Consider the following 22,883-nt stretch of genomic DNA (forward strand, 5'->3'; position numbering starts at 1 on the left):
TTAACTTTTCTCACAAAAATGTTACTTTAGACCCAATTTTTTTTATTTTCACAGGGGTAACCAGAAAAAATTGACCGCAAAATTTGTTGTGCAATTTCCCCTGGGCACGCAGATACCCCATATGTGGGGAAAACACACTGTTTGGGCGCACGGCAGGGCTCGGAAGGGAAGGAGCGCCATTTGACTTTTTGATTGTAATATTTGCTTGAATAATTAGCGGACACCGTGTTGCGTTTGGAGAGCCCCTGTGTGCCCAAACATTGGAGCTCCCCCCACAAGTGACCCCATTTTGGAAACTAGACCCCCCCAAGGCACCTACCTAGATGCATAGTGAGCACTTGGAACCCCCAGGTGCTTCACAAATTGATTCCTAAAAATGAAAAAGTGAAAAAAACAACACTTTTTCATTTTTATGAATCAATTTGTGAAGCACCTGGGGGTTCCAAGTGCTCACTATGCATCTAGATAGGTGCCTTGGGGGGTCTAGTTTCCAAAATGGCATCACTTGTGGGGGAGCTCCAATGTTTGGGCACACAGGGACTCTCCAAATGCAACATGGTATCCGCTAACAAATTGTCGGCTCAAATTGTTAGCGGGCACCATGTTGCGTTTGGAGAGCCCCTGTGTGCCCAAACATCGGAGCTCCCCCACAAGTGACCCCATTTTGGAAACTAGACCCCCCAAGGCACCTATCTAGATGCATAGTGAGCACTTGGAACCCCCAGATGCTTCACAAATTGATTCCTAAAAATGAAAAAGTGTTTTTTATTCACTTTTTCATTTTTAGGAATCAATTTGTGAAGCACCTGGGGGTTCCAAGTGCTCACTATGCATCTAGATAGGTGCCTTGGGGGGTCTAGTTTCCAAAATGGGGTCACTTGTGGGGGAGCTCCAATGTTTAGGCACGCAGGGGCTCTCCAAACGCAACATGGCATCCACTAACAATTTGAGCCGATTTTCCATTCAATTTGTTAGCGGACACCATGTCGCGTTTGGAGAGCCCCTGATGTGCCTAAACAGTGGAGCTCCCCCACAAGTGACCCCATTTTGGAAACTATACCCCTCAAGGATTTTATTAAGGTGTATAGTGAACATTTTTAACCCAGAGGTACGACACAGAATTTGATAACATTAGGTCATCATATTGAATAAGTTGTCATTAGTCTTGAGCGCAAGTGCTCGCTACTTGAGTTTGCATCGGGTACTCAGGTATGCACCATGTACAGCGTGTGCTCGAGTGACATGCTCGAGTCCCTGCTCCGCATGTTTCACGGTTATTAGACACCCAAAAAAAAACATACGGGGATCGCTCGTGCATGGCAGGCAATCCCCGCAAAGTTTTTTTGGCCGCGAAGCATATGGGGCAGAGACTCGAGCATCTCACTCAAATACCCGCGATACTCAATGCATACCAGAAAACCCGATGCAAACTCAAGTAGCGAGCACTTGCGCTCAACACTAGTCGCCATATCGTCATCTTTTTTTCTTACTTTTGAAAAAAATCCCAACCCCATCACAACCCTAACCCCAAACCCAGCCCTAACCCTAGCCCAACCCTAACCTGAGAGTTTATTTTTTACGCCGTTCCTCGTGCTTTATAAGTGATTAGACGACTATATTCTTCGGGTCGGTGTGATTACAGCAGTACCAGAATCATATGGGGTTTTTATGACTGACAGCTGTCACACACTAAAAGACGCATTTTTTGTAAAATCTAGTTTTTGCATCGCCATATTTTGAGAGCTATAATTTTTCCAGATTTTGTCAGACAGTCATGTGACGGCTCGTTTTTTGCGGGATGAGTTGACGCTGTTATTGGTGCCATTTTCAGGCACGTGACATTTTTTGATCGCTTTCTATTCCGATTTTTGGGAGGCAGAATAAACAAAAACCAACAATTCAGGAATTGTTTTTTTTTTTTTTTTTATTCTGTTCCGCGTGTGGTAAAATTGATAAGGCAGCTTTATTCTTCGGGTCAGTACGTTTACAGCGGTACCACATTTATATAGTTTTTCTATGTTTTGCACTTTTATATAATAAAACCAATTTTATAGAAAAAAATATTTTTTAGCATAGCTTTATTCTGAGAGCTATAACTTTTTTATTTTTCGGCTGATGGAGCTGTATGGCGGCTTGTTTTTTGCGGGACGAGATGACGTTTTCAGCAGTACCAATTTTATTTATGTTCGTCTTTTTGATCACGTGTTATTCCATTTTTTGTTTGGCGTTATGGTGATAAAGCATTGTTTTTTGCTTCGTTTTTTTTTTTTTTTTTTTTTTTTTTTTTACCGTGTTCACTGAAGGGGTTAACTAGTGGAACAGTTTTATAGGACAGGTTGTTCCGGACGCGGCGATACCAAATATGTGTACTTTTTTTTATTTTTATAATAATATTTATTGATGGGTGCATTATATTTTTATTTTTGGTGGATTATATTTTTTAGTTTTTTATTTATTTATTTTTATTTAATTTAATTTTTTTTTTTACTTTCTGATAGTTTTTATACTTTATTACTTTGTCCCACTATGGGACTTTCACTTTTTTTTTCTCTGATCGCCTGCATGGCACAGGAATGCAGCACCATCCCTGTGCCATGCAGGCTGTCAGCGCTGGACTGGGAGAAGATTGTTTGGAGATACACTGCGCATGTCCAAATAATCTTCCTGCTGTCTGGTGACCCGGATGTTGTCATGACGACATCGGGTCGTCATGGCAACATCCTGGAAGCCGCGGCAGACAAAGCTGGAGGCCGGAAGAGGAGGTGAGTATCAGCGATCACCTCCCCTTGCCACCGCAATGCTGCGATCGACTTCGATCGCAGCATTGCGGGTTTTAATGTGCTGGGAGCGGTGCGAGACCGCTCCCTGCACATAGCCCTGGGTGTCTGCTGTGACAATCAGCTGACACCCGGCGGCGATCGCGCCCGCACAGCCTGTGTGCGGGCGAAATCGCCAGGGCGTACTAATACATATCAGGTCCATAAGGCCCAGGGCACAGATACGTACTAATACGCCCTTGGTCATAAAGGGGTTAAAGAATAACCATTGTTTTAACATTTTTTTCATACATCAGTAGTTCACATGAAAATAAGCAATTTTGTAATATATCTTATTAGAGAAATCTGCTTCTTTCTCCTCCTAATCTTATCTTTCATTCTCAAAATTTTCAATTCCCAGGTGAAATCTGTATTCATTGAATATGGATTTTTACTTTACTAAGTGAAAATCTTATTAGTAGCGACTGACATCTCCTATGTAGACGAGGGGAAGTTGTATTCGAAACAGAGCTACTCCCCCCTCCGGTCTTAATAGAATCTTATCATTAGCAACGGTCATCTGATATCTCAGTAATATAAAAATCTGTCTTTGCTGAATACAGATTTTACCTTGGAATTGAGAATTGTGAGAATGAATGAGCAGTCCTGGTGGAGAAAGGTTGATTTCTCTGATGGGATATATTACAAAGTTTCTTATTTTCATGTGTTAAAATGACAATTACTCTTTAACATTTCTTCTTTTTTTTTTTATATAACTTTTAAGGAACTGACTTTATGGTAGGCAGTTATGCATATTAGTGGGGTGTATTGAAAAAAGGTATGAAAATCAACCAATTCCTCTAAATGTGTAAAGCCCCCGTCACACTAAGCGAGATCGCTAGCGAGATCGCTGCTGAGTCACAAGTTTTGTGACGCAACAGCGACCTCAGTAGCGATCTCGCTACGTTTGACACTTAGCAGAGACCAGGCCCCTGCTGTGAGATCGCTGGTCGTGTTGGAATGGTCTGGACATTTCTTTGATCGTTGAAGCCCCGCTGGGTAGCATGCATCGGTGTGTTTGACACCTTGCCGCTGTCGTCACTGCTTTCTTGCTCCTTCCATCCTTTGGTATGCGGTACCGGAGAGAATAAGACACAAGACAGGTAGTATGCGTCAACAGACTCTAACTTTATTACAAAGCATAGGGTTTATATACACCCTGGAGGCAGAAACGGATTTACCATATATGGTCCGATCATACAATTTAGCTGTGCAAACAAAAACTGGTTTCTGTTCCCGTGACGCCTATGTTTGTAGTTGAAACATTTAATCAGGCGCATCTGGTTTCACCCGATGAATAACAAGGACACGTTAGTTTTTATTGATACAAGGAAGGAACATTTAGTTGTTATTTTTGACCTAAGGTAACCGTCAGACTTATATAGCATAGATGGGGTCTTTGAACTTGAGGGACCTCATCTTCTGCTATAACACCAACGACCTTGTTGACGACTCAGACACAGAAACACATAGGCGTGCATCGTTATACAGATCGTTACGGGTCGCCGCATCGTTTCTGCGTCGTTGGGAAGATCTGACTGACATCTCACCAGCGACCACATAGCGACGCAGCAACGATCCCTGACAGGTCGTATCATTGTCGGGATCGCTGTAGCGTCGCTTAGTGTGACAGGGCCTTAAGACATGTATGTTTTGTCACAACCTCAATACATGCATAAAGTGATGCGATAGTTGGACAATGTCCTATTCACGGTCTCCCATGATTATGTTGATATGTGCGGAAGTCACATTTACACCCATTGCAGTTGTTTGTAATGAGCCATATAAATCATCCCTATATTTATTTTTCAGTACCTATTCAAAAAGTGCTGCATTTGCGCTATTCTTTCCTCAGTGTGTATCATCATCAATGGAACAAAAGAGTGAGATTAGATCAAATGATGCTAACAAAAGCGTTGCCAGTAGGTGATTACTTTTTGCCAATTTTCATCTAAAATCAGATGTGTTCTGAATATAGTGTGTCCCATCCTTTGCTAGTATTTAACTCATTGCCAAGAAATACGAAGTATTCTGCTAAATATTAAACCTGATTTAAATGCGTCTGGACAACCTATTGGTCATCTAAGATTATATGGTTTGTCTTCAATCTAGTTTTTTATAAAAATGTCCAATATTTTTATTAACACACACACATTTATCAACCAAATTTGCCACTGCCAAGAAGTACAAGATGCCTTAAAACAGGGGTCGACAAAGTTGTTCAGAATCTAGGAGCCAGCCAAAAAATTTAGGAGCCAGAATTTTTTTTAAGCAAACTTGGTTTTTAATTTAACAAAAAAAACATTACAAACGTTATAAACAACATTTTACTTTTAAAGATAATAAATATTATATTTTGATATTTTAGATTTTAGGCAACATTCTAGTGTTTTTCACTTTGCTTTTTGTGGCCATGAACATGCCTTGTGATTTTAGAGCTGAAGTACCAGTGGTCCACAGCCTTGGCAGGATCAAACGCCTTCACAGATGGCCCATTCATGGTGATCATAAACAAGTCACTTAAACTTTCTTCTTGCATCCTTGATCTGAATTTATTTTTGACCATGTTCATCAAACTAAATCCTCTTTCACAACATGAGGTTGAGACAGGGAGCACCGCCACAATCGACAACAGGTTTCCCAGAACTGGAAATCTCTCGGTGTTGGAGAGTGCCAAATCCAGAAGCTCACACAGTTTCTTTCCTTTTCCAAGGACCTTAAACTCATACCACTCATTGAGGAGTGAGTGAATGCATTGGTCATCACTTTCAGGTGGAGATAGCTGTTTACGAAAATGATGAGCCAATGCAGTAATCTCAACCACACCGTAGTCTTGCAATGTTGTTCCTGCTGGCCAGGCAAAGGTGTCAAACACTGCGGTGGATCTTTCAATATTTATATCACTTAGAAATCGCACTGTCAAGTATTTAACTGCATGATTAATTAAATTAGCTTTTTCCTGCTGAATTGATGCAGCTACAGTGTTGCTCAGTCCATGTAGCTGTACATTTTGAAACAGTCCTTGAAGAGATGTTCCTGAGACAAATCTGGCCTCATGTTGTTTTGGTGCATCTCTAAGTGAATTGATTGTTGAAATTGTGCTTTTCACATGCAACTCAATTGTGCTTAAAAAAAGCTCTTCCCTTTGAAATATAAGTGACAAGTTTTTAAGAATTTCCAGATAGTCCAGTAGAAAATGGAGCATGTGAACAAATTTAAATTCTGTGAGCTTTCTCAGTAAACCATGGGCAGCTGCAGAGGCACTGTCTTTTTCCGCAGCCACACTTTCTAGGTGGATTGCGAAACAAAATTTTTGCACAATCTAAGTTGCACAAAAATTTGGCAACTTTTCTAAGCAATTTGTAACAGAATTCAGGCCAAATTGCTTTGATGAATTAGAGCCCTTATATTTTAAATTTTGTAGCTATTTTGTTTTTATGAAAAGCTCCTTAGAGAAGGTTCTGTTAGAGGCAGACATCCTGTACATGCTTCAGTATTGTATGAAGCGGCAGTGCAGCAGAATGTGTGTGCTTTAGTGGCAGCAGCAATGAATGGGAATTAATGGACAGAAAATGATGACTACAGTCTTGAGAAAGAGAGGACAGCCTATCTCCAAGAAATTGGGGTTTAGCATGGGTGCTGTATACAGAGCCTTATCTGAGAGTATGGTTCTACCATTTCATCTTGCAGTCTAGTCCTCTAGCAGTACAAGAGAGCGGTTATGCTAAGTTCACATCCATACAGATGCAGTACTCTCTGCAGAGCAGTACGTTGGGGTTTCTATCATGTGTGAACGTGGCCTGATCAGTCAAATTCTCTGCGCTGTAATGATAAGATAACTGTTGATTCTGACCCAGTCTATACGGCAAAGCTGCAGAAATGGGAAATGTCAGTTAATTGGTTATGTTAAAATATATATATATATATATAAATAAATAAATATTCAGGGTCACATAAAATAAAAATTACACAAAAAAAATAAAGCAGAGTGAAATAATGTAATTTTCTGATGTTTTTAATTAAGCAAATACCTGTCATGCCTTTGTATTAAATTCATGGTGAAAGAAAATACTGTTCTGCTAAATTCTCCAAGTCTGAAATTCTCTTGTATATTTCTGTCAGTACAGAATTACTGTATCATTTTTTTTTTTCCGATTATCCAACACCCTTAATAATTCTTTAGACGTACGAGACGGAGAGCAATTGCACAACTTTTGACAATCTCATCCATCCTATCCCTACAAAATCACCTGCAGCAAATTTAGGAAAAGGAATGTGAGTAGGTCGTTCTTGGAGTAGCTACAGAAATAGTTTGCTTTGAAGACTCCAAACTGCATTGCTAGTAAAAACGTTTGGAACTTAACCATCAAACAATTGCCAGCCAAGGAATTTTACAGAATTGTTCAGCTCTTGACAAGTTTCCAAACTTTGTAAAAGGAGAGAAGATGTTATAGAAGAGTTACAGGTCAGCGGATGGGCAGAGTTTCTGAAAATGGTTCTATTTTACTTCACATGGTGAAAAAATTATCCGGAGGATCTGGAACACGTAACTTTTGTTTGTCAGTCGTGAGCAAATGTGTTTTGCATTTTTACAGCCTCTTGACTGCAACTTGTGTACGTAAAAGAGAGAAACCATTCAAATGCATAGAGCTTAAGCCTTAAGTACTCTCCCTGTCCAGTCCCGGAGCATAAGGGGGGCGGAGCAAAGTGGAGAAGGCGGCCTGAGCGATACTGTCCCTGCTTCCTCCGATTGGATGACTCCGTGCAGGAGGTGGGATTGGATTGAGAGTATTTTTTTTTCTTCTCAACTCCTCAAGCACCAGGCAACATTTTCTAGGCGCCACTGGCGACCAGGCGCCTGGGTTTGTCGAGCCCTGCCTTAAAATCAATAGGATTAGAAGAAATCTTAACCTATTTAATGCATAAAATGACAGATATCAAAAATGGAAGCTGCCACATTTAGGTGGGCTGCTCTGCAGGATTTCCACAGCACAGCCCGCTTAAACATGTCAGCTTTAATTTTTGCCCTATTTTATCTGAAAGAACCATTACCTCCAGCCATGTGGCAGCAGCAGCGGCTTTCCACACTTTTATAGGTGTTGTGCCTGCACACAACACCTTTAGGTGAGTGATACCATCGCTTATACCTATCCTTTACTAGACAGTATTGCCTATTTTGTCCCTCTGTAGGGCTTCTTATAAAATTACAGATGTCACTTTTGAAAAGTAGGGCTCAGTCAGGTTAAAAATGGCTTCGGAGGTAAGGGGTTAAAGTAGCTCCTAGGTTAATGCTGTATTCACGCTTTCATGTGTCACAGTCTGAGCATGGACCTTAATTCACAGACCAACTGACTGCCTCCTGACCCAAACTTGACAACCTCATGAGAACCTTCACGATCCTTGCATCACGATCTGTGATCGGACAGTGACACATGTGTGAATGCCGCCTTAGTTTAATTTAATGGTTTCTTGAACAAATGCATTATTTATTTTTTCAGTGACCACGATGATGAAGTGACCACATTTGCAACTGCTAAAAATAATTTTGGAGGAAAGGGGCTGAGTCCACGATTACTTGCAAAGGACTGGAACACCCAAGTATCGCCACGTTCTTCCCCAAAACCGTTTGCAAAATCCATGAAAGATGACATGTATGTTGGTTTAATTTTTTTTGTTGCTACTTCACTTTGGAGTGTAATATAGATATGGCTAGAATAATTATTCGACTGAAAATGTTAAATATAGTCCATGTTTTGTGGCTGAAAAACACTATTGGTATGATGCAACACTTTTCTACTTTTAGATTTTTAAAATTGCAATTGATCCAGGGGCAAAATGCTTGCTGGAGGAGGTATTGCACATTACACACACAAACAAATGTATTTTATTTGGATTTTATGTGATATACCAACACAAAGTAGAAACCTTTTTTTAAGTGAAATGGAAATTATACATAATTTTCTAAATATTTTAAAAATATAAAAACTGTGACATTTGGATTCCTCACCCCGAGTCAATACTCTGTTGGACCACCTTTCACTGCAATTAATGCTGCAAGTATTTTGGTTTATGTCTCTACCAACTTTGCCCATATTGGCACACTAGCTTCAGCTCAGTGAGATTGGATGGGGAGAGCATCTGTTTTTCAAGTGATTCTCAATGGGATTTTGGTCTGGACTGTGACCGGGCCACACAAACACACGAATATGCTTTGATGTAAACCATCCATTGTAGCTGTGGCATAATGTTTAGGGTTTTTTTCATGCTGGAGGGTAAACCTACCCCCCAGTCTCAAGTCTTTTGCAGCCTTTTAACAGGTTTTCTCGAGAATTGTCCTGTATCCTCTATCCATCTTCCATTCAACTCTTATCAGCTTCCCTGTCCCTACTGAAGAAAAGCATCCCCACAGTTTGATACTGCCACCAACACAGTTGACAATGGGGATGGTATTTTCAGGGTGAGGTGCAGTGTTTGTTTTCTGCCACACATAGTTTTATGTTTAGCCCCAAAAGCTGTTGTTTGGTCTCATCTGACCAGAGCACCTTCTTCCACATGCTAGCTACACAGCTCCTACATAGCTTTTTGCAAACTGCAAATCAGATTTCTTATGGCTTGCTTAACATAATGGGTTTCTTCTTGTCACTCTTCCTTAAATGCTTGATTTGCAGAGTAGATGACTAATAGTTGTCCTGTAGACAGATTCTCTCACCTGTGCTGTGGATCTCTGCAGCTCCTCCAGAGTGACTATGGGCCTCTTGGCTGCTTGTCTAATTAGTACTCTTTGCTAGGGATGTTAGTTAAGGTGGACGGTCATGTCTTGGTAGGTTTGCAGTTGTTCCGTACGCCTTCTATTTATCTTTGATGGCTTGAGCAGTGCCCCTCGACATGTTTAGAGCTTGGGCCATTTTTTATAACATAAGCCTTCTTTACTCTTCTCCACATTTTTATCCCTGTCTTGCCTGGTGTGTTCCTTGGTTTTCATGATGCTGATTGATCCCTAATGTTCTCAAACCAACTTGTGAGGCCTTCACAGAACAGCGGTAATTATTCTGAGAATAAATTACACATGTGCGGATTCAATTTACTAATCATGTAATTTCTGGAGGCATTTGGTCATTCAGGATTTTATTTAAAGGTTTCGGACTACAGAGGGCTGAATACAAATGCAAGTCACAAGTTTCAGATTTATATTTTTTAAAAAAATTAGGAAACCATGTATAATTTCCATCACACTTACTAAATACTCTCTACTTTGTGTTGGTATAACCGAACATCCCAATAAAATACATTTGTTTGTGGGGCGAACATAAAAAAAAATGTGGAAAAGTTCACGAGGTATGAATACTTTTCCAAGACACTGTATTTACATAGTAATAGTTTAATAACACAAAATTAAAAACTACACTAGGATTAAAATTCTTCATCGTGAAACTCTGCTTGATATGGTGGTGTTCCCAACATTAACAGCTTTCATCATTAATATCCATGTATTACTCATTTTTGTTGACGTTTTATGCAATTTTAATGATCATTCGCTAAATTAATAGGAATGTAAATATCCTTAACTTCCAATTAAAGTTAGATAATGATCTGTTATTAAGAAATACTAGATTATAAAATCTTTTTAAAGCAGCATTAAATGTTAAAAAAATACAAATTTCTAACAAGAAGAACCAGCAAGCCCTTCCTCTGTTATGATCTCCGTTAGATAAAAAGAAAGGATAACATCTAGAAATACTGTATATTAGGCTATCTTTACAGTTGCATTTTGACAATGTTTGCCTTTTTCTTCTTTTAGAGACCGTCAAGCAGAATTAATTTATTAGATAACTGACTCAGATGAAAGTTTTGATGATTATGCTCAGGTTTTTAGAATGGAAGATAGACCGTATTTTTGCACAGTTCATTTTTTTTTTTTTTATAAGATTAAACATACAAAAAAATCCCAGGCAGACACCATAATAATCTGTGGGGAGTTTCTGCTTCAGTTGGCATTAGATAGTTATTTGAAAAAGCAGCATTAATTTTTAGATTCATAAAAAATGCCCTGATATGGTAATATGGTAATTACCTAATAATGGAAAAGGGCCTATTGGACATGTCAACTATAGTTCCATGCACGCAGAATATCATGCTTTCAGCAGCACATTTCCTGCTCACAATGTGCTGCCAAGAACCTGATAAGTCACTGATTTATCCATATAGAAAGTGTATTCAATTACTATTAAATTCACAGATCATACACATAAAATCACTGTTTATTAGTATCAATTTAAAAAAAAAAGAAAAAAATCCCTCAAACAAAGGGGCAGTCACCTTACAATGGCCACCAACCTGATCCCTACCTGTCAGCCAAGGTTGGCACCCTCTTGTAATGCAAATGGCGCCCCCCGCTCTTCGACAGCTCTCCCTGATGGTCCCTGTAAGACCCTTATAAAATGATGAGTCAGGCTATGTGCCCACGATGCAGAAATAAAGCAGAAAATTTCTGCATCTCCCTGGCAGAAAAAACGCATGCAGATTGTGCATGCGTTTTTCCTGCAGAATACATGCGGAATACATGCGGATTCACATGCGTTTCCGCATACAGATTGACAAGCGCTTTCCAGGCGATAGCATCACTTGGAAAGTGCTTGACAACTAGGTCACACTATATAAATCCATGCAAACAGCATGGATTTATATAGTGTGACCGTAAAAATTAAAACAAATAAAGCTATACTCACCCCCGAGACCCCGGTGTGTGCTGCAGCGCTCGTTCCTGTCTGGTTCCCGGTTGCCGGCATATCGCGAGACAGAGCGGTGAAGGGCCTGCGGTCACATGACTGTGACGTCACCGCAGGTCCTCAAGCGATGCCGGCATTCAGAGAGAAGCCGCCGGCAGGTGAATATAACTTTATTTGTTGTTTTATTCTTTTTTTACAGGTACAATGGTACCCAGGTCTGGATGAAAGTCTCCTCTCCTCCAGAACTGGGTACCATCCGCACATAGAGACGCATAGAAGCCGCTTTTACAAATGTACAGTCGCGGTTTCTATGCGTTTCAATGCAAGTCAATGGCGGGAGTTCCGCTGCGATTCCGCAAAATTAAATGACATGCTGCTTATTTTTGTACACAGCATAAACGCTGCGGAAAAATCCGCAGCATGTGCATAGAACATGCGGAATCCCCTTGCGGACCATGGGGTGCGGATTACCTAGCGTTTCACAAGCTTTTCCGCTGCGGAAATTCCGCAGCATAAACGCTTGAAAAACGCTACGTGGGCACCCAGCCTCAAGGGAGGCAAAAATACTATAAAAAAATCATGAAATGGGGATAAGTAGTAACCAACCACTAGTTCTGGACAGTGATCCACGGCAGATAGAAGTAAAGCTCAATACATATCGCCACTAGACAGCTAAGCAGATACTATGTAGCAAAGCAATATGGTAGTGGCAATGAACTAAGTATACAGAAGATCTATATGGCCTTGCACTATCGCAACAGTATACAAATCTATACATGTAGCTAGCAGCAAGACAAAAAAGAAAAAACTGAATGTGCAGAAAAATATTACATCTCAACAATTGCCTCAACAGTATTGATCGAATAGATTGTACTGTGGTGACAGTATCTCATATGGTTTAAAGAGCTTGTCCACTACTATATAAAATGTCCCAATGTATTTAAATTGTGTAAACAAGTCTTTTTGTAATTACCTTGCGTTGTTTTTATTGCCACACCACGCGCTTTCCCTCTCCTGCATTCATTGGGAAGGCGCGCAGTGGATGCTGCGCTGTGACTCTCAGGGGAAACCCTGCCCACAGCCCATCAATCAGCGGGGGGCGCATCACTGTTTGACGTGACATCAGTGTATGCTAGAGCCGGCTGCAGCCCTGGGGTCACGTGATGCCTATGAGCGGTCAGTGATAGCGCCGCTCACAGTCCACGCAAGGTAATTACAAAAAGACTTGTTTACACAATTTATATACATTACGGCATTTTATATAGTCGTCAATAATCTCTTTAATAACTTGATGTATAACAACATATATGCTAATTGGATAGGAGTAACAATACCACATGGCTTATCAGACTCACATAGAGAACAAAAAGTGCAGAGTACAAACTAGTAACCTCTGCAACATGGGCTAGACAAAAGAGCTTTCTAAGGATGTCAAAGACAAGATCATAGACCTGCACAAAGCTGGAATGGCCTACAAAACCATAAGTAAGGCTGTGTGCTCACTATGCGTTTTTTAAGCGTTTTTTATTTTCACAAAGGCAACAGATAAAAATGGAACCCAAAATATATTGTGCAATTTCTCCTGAGCATGTTGATACTCAATATGTGGCAGAAAACCACTGTTTGGGCACACGGCAGGGTTCGGAAGGGAAGGAGCACCATTTGACGTTTTGAATTCAAAATTTGCTTGAATAATTAGCGGATGCCATGTTGCGTTTGGAGAGCCCCTGATGTGACTAAAGAGCGAAGAAAAAAAACACAAGTGACCCCATTTTGGAAACTAGACCCCACAATGAACTTATCTAGATGAGTGTTGAGCACTTTGAACCCCCAGGTGCTTAACAGAAGTTTATAACGAAGAGCTGTAAAAATAAAAAAAAATCACAAAAATTTTCTTTTAGCCCCAAATTTTTTATTTTCACAAGGATAACAGGAGAAAATGGACCTCTCATTTTGTTTTGCTTCTCCTGAGCACGCCAATACACGACATGTAATTGGTAACTACTTTTGAGGCACAGTGCAAAGGTCAGAAAGAAAGGAACACCATATTAGGCTGTGTGCCCACGATGCGTTTTTTAAGCGTTTCCGCAGCGGCAAAAACGCTGCAGAAACGCTTAAAAAACGCTTGGTGGAAGGTCTGCAATGTTCCCCAATGATGATCCGCATGTGTCGTGCACATGCTGCGGAAATTTCCGCTGCGGATTATCATTGCGGAAAAATCCGCAGCACTACCAATTATTTTGCGTAATCTCGGCGTTTTCGCCTCCATTGACTTGCATTGAATCGCTTAATATCCGCATGACTACATGTGCACATGCGGATATTAAGCTATTCAATGTGCGGGGATGGTACCCGGGTCTGGAGAAGAGGAGACTGTCCTCCAGACTCGGGTACCATAGTACCTGTAAAAAAAAAAAAAAAAAAAGAATTAAAATAAATAATATACATTATTCTCACCTTCTGATGGCCCCCGGTCTAAAAGGACCTGCCATGACTTCATTTAGTCATGTGACGGGTCACGAGACCGCTGACGTCGGCGGTCGTGTGACCTGTCACATGACTAAATGACGTCATGGAAGGTCCTATTACACAACCGCAAGACATCGGGAAGACCGGACGCATCAGATAAGGAGACCGGGGGCCATCGGAAGGTGAGGATAATGTGTTTTTTTTTTTTTTTTTTTTAAATTTTTACCATTTTTATTCTTTTTTTTTTTAAACTAACTTGGTCACACTATATAAAATCCACGCCTGTTGCATGGATTTATATAGTGTGACCAAGTTGTCACGCACTTTCCAAGTGATGCTAAAATCAAAATCGCATAATCAAAACGCTTCACTTACGCTTGTCCCTGGCAGGAAAAGCGCATGTACATTCCACATGCATTTTTTCTGCCAGGGAGATGTAGAAACGCTCAGGAAAAATCCGAAGCATTTCTGCATCGTGGTCACTTAGCCTAAGATGCTGGGTGAGGAGACAACTGTTGGTACAATAGTAAGAAAATGGAAGAAATACAAAATGACTGTCAATCGACATGGATCTGGGGCACCATGCAAAATCTCACCTCATGGGGTATCCTTGATCATGAGGAAGGTGAGAGATCAGCATAAAACTACACGGGGGGAACTTATTAATGATCTCAAGGCAGCTTGGACCACAGTCACCAGGAAAACTATTGGTAACACATTACGCTTTAAATGTTTAAAATCCTGCAGTGCCCACAAGGTCCCCCTGCTCAAGAAGGCACATGTGCAGGCCCGTCTAAAGATTGCCAGTGAATAGTATTAATTACGGTATTATGTGCCCATTTTGATGGATTCGAGAGTCAGTATAAAAAGGACCTACTCACGGCTCCTAAAATATATAATAAATCGGGTACAGTAGTTCAATGCAGTTTGTGGGGAATATTTTTTCATAAGAATTTGGGAAAGTTATGAAATGTCCTATAAATGTCTGTCCTATTCCTGATCTGAGATGAATCTGTGCTACAGTAAATTTATCACTTAAACATGAGCCATGTATGAGGGAGTCGGAGTCATGGAAATTGAGGAGACTGAGTCGGAGGTTTGGCTTACCGACTCCACAGCCCTGATGATAGGTAGTATGGGCGGCATGGTGGCTCAGTGGTTAGCACTGTAGCCTTGCAGCGCTGGGGTCCTGGGTTCAAATCCAATCAAGGACAACATCTGCAAGGAGTTTGTATATTCTCCCCGTGTTTGTGTGGGTTTCCTCCGGGTTCTCCGGTTTCCTCCCACACTCCAAAGACAGACTGACAGGGAATCTAGATTGTGAGCCCCAATGTGGACAGTGCCCATAATGTCTGTAAGGCGCTGTGGAATTAATGGTGCTATATAAGTGAGTAAAATAAATAAATAAATTATGTGTCTGTAAACTTTATACTGGTCGTATAGACTTAAACATATATTGAAGAATCTGAAAAAGTTATTTTAAATACTTTCTTTCCTTTAATTCTATTAATTTATTTTTCCAGTGACTTGGCATTGTCTCCAAAAATACCTGAAAACCAAGTAAGTGTATAGAAACAAATTTTAAAAACCTGTTTAATAAAATTAAAACAAAAATGAAATTGAAAAATATTACTTTTAAAATGTGAAATAATACATTTTATTGCAATTTATATAATACTCTTCAGAGAAACTTCGAACATGGTGAACTGATGTCTATTTTGTACGTTCAACAAAGAGAGCTTTCAGAGCTTCGCCAAAACCAGATAGAGCTTGTGCAAAAAATCACTGATCATTTGAATGCAGCTCAAAATTCTATCATGGGTCGTATGGAACACGTGATGGATGCTCAACAGCAACAAGAACGTATCCTTTCTGTACATCACTTTTTTTTTTTAACCATAAACATTTGGTGCCAGTTAAACCCATTAATGTAAGTATACAGGGCACTAATAGTTAATATATCAGTGACTCAGAAAAAATGATAGTAATAATGGACATTTGACTCAGTGGGTACAGAGTGACACAATTAATGGTGACCTGTCACCAGTTGAAAAGTGGACCATTTTTGCTCCTATTCTATTCCTGCAGTTCTATTGAGTATTCCTGAAATAAAAAAAAATAATTCTGATTCTTCTATTTTCTGAGACAAGTTTATTTTTACATATATTCAGCAACATTGATACAGTTTAAAGGGAACCTGTCACCCCCTGGGACCTATCAGACCTCTAATATGGGCATACAGGTGATAGAAATGTGAATCTATACTTACCTGTATGTCCCATATTAGCGGTCTGATTGCTGTGAAATACCTTTTTATTAAATTCGTTCTGCAAAGCTTCGCATCCAGGGGACCCCAAGAACTTCTGACCATTGTAACTTTATGAGGTAATTACTCTGGAACACTTCAACGTATCCCCCTGATTCTGAGACTGCTTTTTCGTGACGCATTTTACTTATTGATAGTGGTAAAATTTCTTTGATAAGACTTGCGTTTATTTGTAAAAAAAAAAAAAAAAAAAAAAAAGGAAATTTGGCGAAAATGTTGAAAATTTTGCAATTTTCAAACTTTGAATTTTTATGCCCTTAAATCAGAGAGATATGTCACACAAAATAGTTAATAAATAACATTTCCCACATGTCTACTGTATATCAGCACAATTTTGTAAAAAAAAAAATTGTAGGGAATTTATAAGGGTTAAAATTGACCAGCAATTTCTCATTTTTCCAACAAAATTTACAACACCTTTTTTTTTAAAGGACCACATCAAATTTGAAGTGACTTTAAGGTGTCTATATGACAGAAAATACCAAAAAGTGACACCATTCCAAAAACTGCACCCCTCAAGGTGCTCAAACCACATTCAAGAAGTTTATTAACCCTTCAGGTGCTTCACTGGAACTGACGCAATGAGGAAGAAAAAAATTAACATTTAACTTTTTTCACAAAAAATTAAATTTAGACCCATTTTTTTTATTTTCACAAAGGTAACGGATAAAAATGGACCCCAAAATATGTGCAATTTCTCCTGAGCATGTTGATACTCAATATGTGGCAGAAAACCACTGTTTGGGCACACGGCAGGGTTCGGAAGGGAAGGAGCGCCATTTGACTTTTTGAATTCAAAATTTGCTTGAATAAGTAGCGGATGCCATGTTGCGTTTGGAGAGCTCCTGATGTGCCTAAACAGCGAAAAAAAAACACAAGTGAACCCATTTTGGAAACTAGACCCCTCAATGAACTTATCTAGATGAGTGTTGAGCACTTTGAACCGTGAAAATAAAAAAATCACAAAAATTTTCTTTTGGCCCCAAATTTTTTAGCAGGGTAGCAGGAGAAAATGGACCTCTCATTTTGTTTTGCTTCTCTTGAGCACACCAATACCCTACATGTAATTGGCAACTACTTTTGAGGCACAGTGCAAAGGTCAGAAAGGAAGGAACACCATATTAGGCTGTGTGCTCACAATGCGTTTTTTAAGCGTTTCCGCAGCGGCAAAAACGCTTAAAAAACGCATGGTAGAAGGCCTGCCATGTTCCTCAATGATAATCTGCATGTGCTGCGCACATGCTGTGGAAATTTCCGCTGCTTATTATCATTGCGGAGAAAAACGCAGCACAACCAATTATTTTGCGGAAGCGCTGCGTTTTCGCCGCCATTCACTTGCATTGGAACGCTTGGATTCCGCATCACTGGATCTGTACATGCGGAATCCAAGCATAACAATGTGCGGATGGTACCCGGGTCTGGAGGAGAGAAGACTCTCCCCGGACCCGGGTACCATAGAACCTGTAAAAAAAAAGAGTAAAATAAATATTATATTTACCTTCTGATGGCCCGCGGTGAGCTTGTCTTCGCTTGCCGGCAGATCGTGGTGGACTGAAGGACCTGCGCTGACGTCATTTAGTCATGTGACGGCAGATCCTTCAGTGTACCGCGAGCTGCCGGCAAGCCAGGATGGAGCGAATAAAGACTCCGGGGGCCATCAGAAGGTAAGTATATGACCAAGTTGTCAAGCACTTTCCAAGTGATGCTAAAATTTCTTGGAAAGCGCTTGTCAACCCACATTCGGAAATGCATGTGAAGAACGCTTCAAATCCGCTTGTCCCTCCCAGGAAAAACGCATGTACAATCCACATGCGTTTTTTCTGCCAGGGAGATGAAGAAATGCTCAGGAAAAAATCCGGAGCATTTCTACATCGTGGGCACAAAGCCTTATAGTGCAGATTTTACTGTTGTGGTTTGCGGGTGACATGACCCACTGGGAGAGCCCCTGAGGTGCCCGAACAGCAGGTCCCCCCATAAATGACCCCATTTTGCAAACTACACCTCTCAATGAATTCATCTAGGGGTGCAGTGATCATATTGACACCACAGGTGTGTCACAGAATTTTATACCATTGGTCACTGAGGAAAAAATAATTACACTTTTACTGCAAAAATTTTGTTTTAGCCCCAGATTTTACATTTTCACACTGGGATAATGGAGAAAAATGCCACCAAAATTTGACAGAGCGCTATTTGCCTCTTGGAGCGAAGATTTTCCTAAAATATTTTGCGGACTCCATATACAATGCTCCTAAGTGCTAGAATAGCATAATCCCCCCTCAATTGACCCCATTTTGGAAATTATACCCCTGCCAAACATGTGAACTCTAAATGTGGTTTAGATACACTTTGAGCATGGGGTCCCGATCATTGCCATGGTGACCCAATGAGGTAATGACTACATCCAGGCATAGGAAGTTAGTTAGATCGTGCGCAGTGCACAATCTATCTAACTTGTGTCTGCAGATCTGATAGCCTTCATAGCATAGGGGGATGCTACTGCATCCCTGTTCTATGCGAGCGATCAGCCTGCAAAAGATGAAAGTCCCATTGTGGGACAAAGCAGAAAATAAAAAAATTTGTATAAATATAAAAAAAAATTAAAATCCAAATGTATAAAAATATACTGTACCCATAAATATTATGGAAATTAAAATCAAAAGTACACATATTTGGCATCGCCGCATCTGGAAAGACTTGACCTATTAAACTGTCTAACTAGTTAACCCCTTTAGTGAACACCGTAAATAAAATAAACAATGAAGCAAAAAATGATTCTTTATCATACCCCCAAAAATGGAATAAAATGCGATAAAAAAGACGAATGTAAATAAAAATTGTAGCGCTGAAAACGTCATCTTGTTCCGCAAAAAAACAAGCCACCATACAGCTTCATCAGCCGAAAAATGAAAAAGTTATAGCTTTCAGAATAAAGTGATGCAAAAAAATGTTTTTTTGTATAAATTTGTTTTTGTGAATAAAAGCCAAAAAATAAAAAAAATATATAAATGTAGTGTCGCTGTAAACGTACTGACCCGAAGAATAACGCTGCCTTATCAATTTTACCACACGCGTAACGGCATTAAAAAAAAATAAATACATAATTGTTGGTTTTTGTTTGCTTATTCGGCCTCCAAAAATCGGAATAGAAAGCGATCAAAAAATGTCCTTTGCCCGAAAATGGTACCAATAAAAACAGCAACTAGTCCCGCAAAAAAACAAGCCCTTACATGACTCTGTCGGCCAAATATGGAAAAATAATTGCAAAAACTAGTATTTAAAAAAAAAAAAAAAAAAACACCTTTTAATTTGTGACAGCTGCCAAACATAAAAACCCAATATGAATCTAGTATCACTGTAATCACACCGACCCAAAGAATAAAGTAATCTAATGACTTATACCACGCGAGGAACGGCGTAAAAAATAACTAGGGTTAGGGTTGTGCCAGGGTTAGGGTTGTGCTAGGGTTAGGGTTGTGCTAGGGTTAGGGTTGTGCTAGGGTTAGGGTTGTGCTAGGGTTAGGGTTGTGCCAGGGTTAGGGTTGTGCTAGGGTTAGGGTTGTGCTAGGGTTAGGTTTGTGCTAGGGTTAGGGTTGTGCTAGGGTTAGGGTTGGGCTAGGGTTAGGGTTGGGCTAGGGTTAGGGTTGGGCTAGGGTTAGGGTTGGGCTAGGGTTAGGGTTGGGCTAGGGTTAGGGTTGGGCTAGGGTTAGGGTTGGGCTAGGGTTAGGGTTGGGCTAGGGTTAGGGTTGAGCTAGGGTTAGGGTTGGGCTAGGGTTAGGGTTGGGCTAGGGTTAGGGTTGGGCTAGGGTTAGGGTTGGGCTAGGGTTGGGCTAGGGTTAGGGTTGGGCTAGGGTTAGGGTTGGGCTAGGGTTAGGGTTGGGCTAGGGTTAGGGTTGGGCTAGGGTTAGGGTTGTGCTAGGGTTGGGGTTGTGCTAGGGTTGGGGTTGTGCTAGGGTTAGGGTTAGGGTTGGGATTGGGCTAGGGCTGGGTTGGGATGTTTTCAAAGTAAAGGAAAAAAAAGATGACGATTTAGCGATTAGTGTTGAGCGTAATTGCTCGCTGCTTGAGTTTGCATTGGGTGCTCGGGTATTTGTGGCCTGATGGAGGTCATTTTGCAGGGCTCTGGCAGTGCTCATCCTGTTCCTACTTGCACAACGGCGGAGGTAGCGGTCCTGCTGCTGGGTTGTTGCCCTCCTACGGCCCCCTCCAGGATCTCCTGGTGTACTGGCCTGTCTCCTGGTAGCGCCTCCAGCCTCTGGACACTACGCTGACAGACACCGCAAACCTTCTTGCCACAGCTCGCATTGATGTGCCATCCTGGATGAGCTGCACTACCTGAGCAACTTCTGTGGGTTGTAGAGTCTGTCTCATGCTACCACGAGTGTGAAAGCACAACCAACATTCAAAAGTGACCAAAACATCAGCCAGAAAGCATTGGTACAGAGATGTGGTCTGTGGTCCCTAGCTGCAGAACCACTCTGAGTGTGTCTTGATAATTGTCAAAAATTTCCATCTATTGTCTATTCCATTTGCACTGGCCCGCCCGTTCCCCAGACCTGAATCCAATTGAGCACATCTGGGACATCATGTTTCGCTCCATCCACCAACGTCACGTTGCACCACAGACTGTTCAGGAGTTGGTGGGTGCTTTAGTCCAGGTCTGGGAGGAAATCCCACAGGAGACCATCCGCAGTCTCATCAGAAGCATGCCCAGGGTTTGTAGGGAGGTCATACAGGCACGTGGAGGACATCCAATACTGAGCCTCATTTTGACTTGTTTTAAGGACAATACATCAAAGTTGGATCAGCCTGTAGTGTGTTTTTCCACTTAAATTTTGGGGATGACTCTGTGACGCCCTCCCTGAGCGGTGGAGTACTCGGTGTCGGGCCAATGTAGGGCGGTGGTGTGGGGTGTCGTCGTGGCCGTGACCCGGCCCATGCCCAGGGCTGTCGCATGAAAATAATGGGCTTTTGGGATAAGTGGTTGTTCGACTACGCCACCTGTGGTTTCTGGTGAAGGCCACCAGCGCTGCAACAGTCCTCTGAGGCTGGTGTTCTGGCAGCTTGGTTGGTACTACTCCCCACAGGCAGAGTAGGCCTCAGGGCTGTGTTAGATGAGCTGTGTGGAGAGATGGTGGATGCAGTGCCGCGCAGGAATAAGCAAGCAGAGGCGGTGAATGAAGTCATCCGGGTCTTTACTCACTTTAGATGAATTTTCAGCCGCAAAGCTTCTCTCTGCTACACACTGTGTACTGCGGCCACCTGGAAGGAGGTTCAGTACTCCCCAGGTAGATCAGGAGCACCTGTCAAGACCCCGTTGGTGTGTTCCTCTCCTTCTCCTCCTGCTTGTGTCCCTCCCTGGGATCCACTAAGCCGCCGTGCTTTTCCTACCGCGACGTGAAGTACACAGTCCGATATCGGGGGCCGGTCACCCCTTTTGCAGCAGGAATCCCTCTGGCTAGGCCAGAGTAAAGAATACAGGTGGCAACTCCGCTCTCCTCTATCCCGGACCGGGGCAGCACCCTGGTGCATTTAGGCCCCCTACAGGACATGAGTGGTGTAGTGTTGAGTGTGAAGTGGGGTCCTGAGTGATGCTCCATCCTTACCCGGAAGAGGAGATACCACACCTCATCTGAGGTGCAGTACTCCTGTGGCGACTGAACCCTCAGGGGCGCCACAACTCCAAATCCAGGCCTCTATTGGTTAATAAATTTGATTTCCATTGATGATTTTTGTGTGATTTTGTTGTCAGCACATTCAACTTTGTACAGAACAAAGTATTCAATGAGAATATTTCATTCATTCAGATCTAGGATGTGTTATTTGAGTGTACCCTTTATTTCTTTGAGCAGTGTATGTGTGTGTGTGTGTGTGTGTGTGTGTGTGTGTGTGTGTGTGTGTGTGTGTGTGTGTGTGTGTGTGTGTATATATATAGTACAGACCAAATGTTTGGACACACCTTCTCATTTAAAGATTTTTCTGTATTTTCATGACTGAAAATTGTACATTCACACACTCTTTTTTTTTTCTTTACTGAGCTGCTTTTTTCTTGCCATAATACAAAATCTAACAGTCTATTCAGTAGGACTATCAGCTGTGTATCCACCTGACTTCTGCACAACACAACTGATGGTCCCAACCCTGACTTCTGCACAACACAACTGATGGTCCCAACCCTATTTATAAGGCAAGAAATCCCACTTATTAAACCTGACAGGGCACACCTGTGAAGTGAAAACCATTTCCGGTGACTACCTCTTGAAGCTCATCAAGAGAATGCAAAGCGTGTGCAAAGCAGTCATCAAAGCAAAAGGTGGCTACTTTGAAGAACCTAGAATATAAGACATATTTTCAGTTGTTTCACACTTTTTTGTTAAGTATATAATTCCACATGTGTTAAATCATAGTTTTGATGCCTTCAGTGTGAATGTACAGTTTTCAAAGTCATGAAAATACAGGAAAACCTTTAAATGAGAAGGTGTGTCCAAACTTTTGGTCTGTACTGTATGTATATATATATATATATATATATATATCTACTATATA

The 22,883-nt window shown here is 41.2% G+C and overlaps 1 protein-coding gene across 2 annotated transcripts in view; it reads left to right on the forward strand.

The window, feature by feature from the left end:
* The window catches only part of EDC4 (enhancer of mRNA decapping 4), a 555,140-nt gene that overhangs the window by 346,623 nt on the left and 185,634 nt on the right, over window positions 1–22,883 (forward strand). For both annotated transcript variants that reach the window (XM_073657960.1, XM_073657961.1), the window contains 3 exons: window positions 8,315–8,467; window positions 15,535–15,571; window positions 15,697–15,874. In XM_073657960.1, the coding sequence (XP_073514061.1) occupies window positions 8,315–8,467; window positions 15,535–15,571; window positions 15,697–15,874 (368 nt within the window). The remainder of the gene's footprint in view (window positions 1–8,314; window positions 8,468–15,534; window positions 15,572–15,696; window positions 15,875–22,883) is intronic.

Source organism: Phyllobates terribilis, unplaced genomic scaffold, assembly GCF_046119375.1.
Source record: "Phyllobates terribilis strain yellow unplaced genomic scaffold, ASM4611937v1 Scaffold_13__5_contigs__length_258822181, whole genome shotgun sequence".
In the NCBI taxonomy this organism is placed as follows: Eukaryota; Metazoa; Chordata; class Amphibia; order Anura; family Dendrobatidae; genus Phyllobates; species Phyllobates terribilis.